This window comes from Rattus norvegicus, chromosome 7, assembly GCF_036323735.1.
Source record: "Rattus norvegicus strain BN/NHsdMcwi chromosome 7, GRCr8, whole genome shotgun sequence".
Classification (NCBI taxonomy): domain Eukaryota; kingdom Metazoa; phylum Chordata; class Mammalia; order Rodentia; family Muridae; genus Rattus; species Rattus norvegicus.
This window is the reverse complement of record NC_086025.1, coordinates 131,344,591-131,346,658: the sequence shown is the minus strand read 5'-3', so window position 1 is coordinate 131,346,658 and position 2,068 is coordinate 131,344,591. Positions and strand designations below refer to the sequence as shown.

General features: G+C 45.7%; 1 protein-coding gene across 1 annotated transcript; it reads left to right on the top strand.

Moving 5' to 3' along the window:
• Window positions 1–685: 685 nt before the first annotated feature.
• On the top strand, window positions 686–1,645 carry Or8s16 (olfactory receptor family 8 subfamily S member 16). The gene has a single exon (NM_001000906.1). The coding sequence runs from the start codon at window positions 686–688 to the stop codon at window positions 1,643–1,645; it is 960 nt and encodes a 319-aa protein (NP_001000906.1).
• The last annotated feature ends 423 nt before the right edge of the window (window positions 1,646–2,068 follow it).

Below are 2,068 nucleotides of genomic sequence, written 5' to 3'. Positions count from 1 at the left end.
TTAAGCGGTGTGTAGCCTTAGGACATTGAAGGTCAAGAGTTGATCAGGCTGGCCATTGTTTTTCTTTCTTCCAAAGAGACTTTCTTCCACTATATCCCCATTGTGGCCAATGTTATATGACCAATATCTATATCTATATCTATATCTATATCTATATCTATATCTATATCTATATCTATATCTATATCTATATCTATATCTAATCTATCTAATCTATCTAATCTATCTAATCTATATCTATTCTCTTTCTTTCCTAACTATCCTTGGCTAGGCAACTCCATGACCCCAGTGACTCCTCGGCTGAACTGAGAATTCCAGTCTTTTGAATCCACTCGTGGCCTTGCTCTTTGGACATGTTATTTTTCAGATCCTCGGCTTTCTTTAGAAGAACATAGACCTAAAACAAACAAAAAAACAAACAAAACAAAAAAATCCCAAATGACAAAATCCCAACAGCCCATGGCTGAAGGGTAAGAATGGCCAATGTGGACAGTTGGCTGGCATGATAAAAAAAAAAAGTGTGTGATGTTTAAAATATCAAAGTAATTATCATGTCTCGACCAACAATGGACAAAATTTGGATCCCAGGGTGTTGAGGAAGTTATTTACTTGAAGAAGAGAAGACATCACAGAAAAGGAGGTCTCTTTCTTTTTCAAACGCCAAGGGAGGGCGCACTACATAGCTATGGGGAACGTGAGTGCCGTCTCTGAGTTCATCCTCCTTGGTCTGTCTGCTGATGCTCAGGTCCAGGCTGTACTCTTTATGGTTTTCCTTGTGATCTACGTCCTGACCCTGACGGGGAACTCTATGATTCTGCTAGCGATATCGACTGATGCTCGCCTCCGTTCTCCTATGTACTTTTTTCTGGGCCACCTCTCCTTCCTGGACCTTTTGTATTCGTCAGTCTCCATGCCCAAGATGCTGGAGAATCTAGTGTCTGAGAGGAAAACAATCTCCGTGAAGGGTTGTCTGGCCCAGGCCTTCTTCGTGTTTGCCATTGGAGGCACCGAGGCTTTGCTCCTTGCGGTTATGGCATATGACCGCTACGCGGCCATTTGCCATCCTCTCCTCTACCACCAGATGATGAGCAACTGGTTCTGTCAGGGGCTCGTGTGGGGGTCCTGGAGCCTGGCCATACTGAACTCACTCATTAATACCCTCTTAGCTGTGAATTTGGACTTTTGTCACCATGGAACCGTACACAACTACAACTGTGAGCTTCCTTCCCTCTTCCCTCTCTCCTGCTCTGATGTCTCCACTAACGTCACTGCCTTGCTCTGGACTTTTCTCGTACACGCCTCTGGAACCTTCCTTCTCATGGTATGTTCCTACGGCTGCGTTTTCTCCACCATCCTGAACATGAGCTCCACCAGGGGCAGAAGCAAGGCTTTCTCCACCTGCTCCTCCCACCTCACCGTAGTGACCTTGTACTTTGGTTCCGCCTTCCTGCGCTACGTCCTGCCGACCTCGGGGTCTCCCGTGGAAACGTTCTTCTCTCTGCAGTACAGCGTCATCACTCCCTTGCTGAACCCCTTCATCTACAGCCTGAAGAACAAGGAGGTGAAGACGGCTATGAGGAAGCTGCTCGGAAGATGCTGCCAGCATTTTGGGTATGTTGGTCGGAGACGCAGGGTGAAGTCTTGAGCAGACTGAAATCAGGATGTAGAGGGACGAAAGGGACGACTCGCAGAAGTCAGACGCTATGTGAAAATGCTGGGATTTTCCCTGAGGAATGACACTTCCCTCAGTGGCCTTCAAGTTAACCCTGTTCAGAGTCAAAGCCCTAAATCACCTGACTCTCCTATTATGAAGTTAATTTTAAAAGTATTTGTCTATTGTTTTATCTTGAAGAGGACATGTCTTAGTTTGTCTCCCCCAACTCCAAATACTTTTTTTTTTTTTTTTGGTAACAGGACCCACTTTCTTTTGGGCAGAATTCCAGTGTCCCGTTATCTATGTATCAGGGTCAGTGCCTTTTACTACAATAGGGATGTTCACGGGATGCTGTGGGCTGGTCATTCTGTTTCAGCTCCCAGGAGTGTGACCGACTGATCAGACTATCCAGCT

Coding starts and splice junctions, on each gene's coding strand:
- Or8s16 (NM_001000906.1), top strand. CDS start 686: ATGGGGAACGTGAGTGCCGTCTCTGAGTTCATCCTCCTTGGTCTGTCT.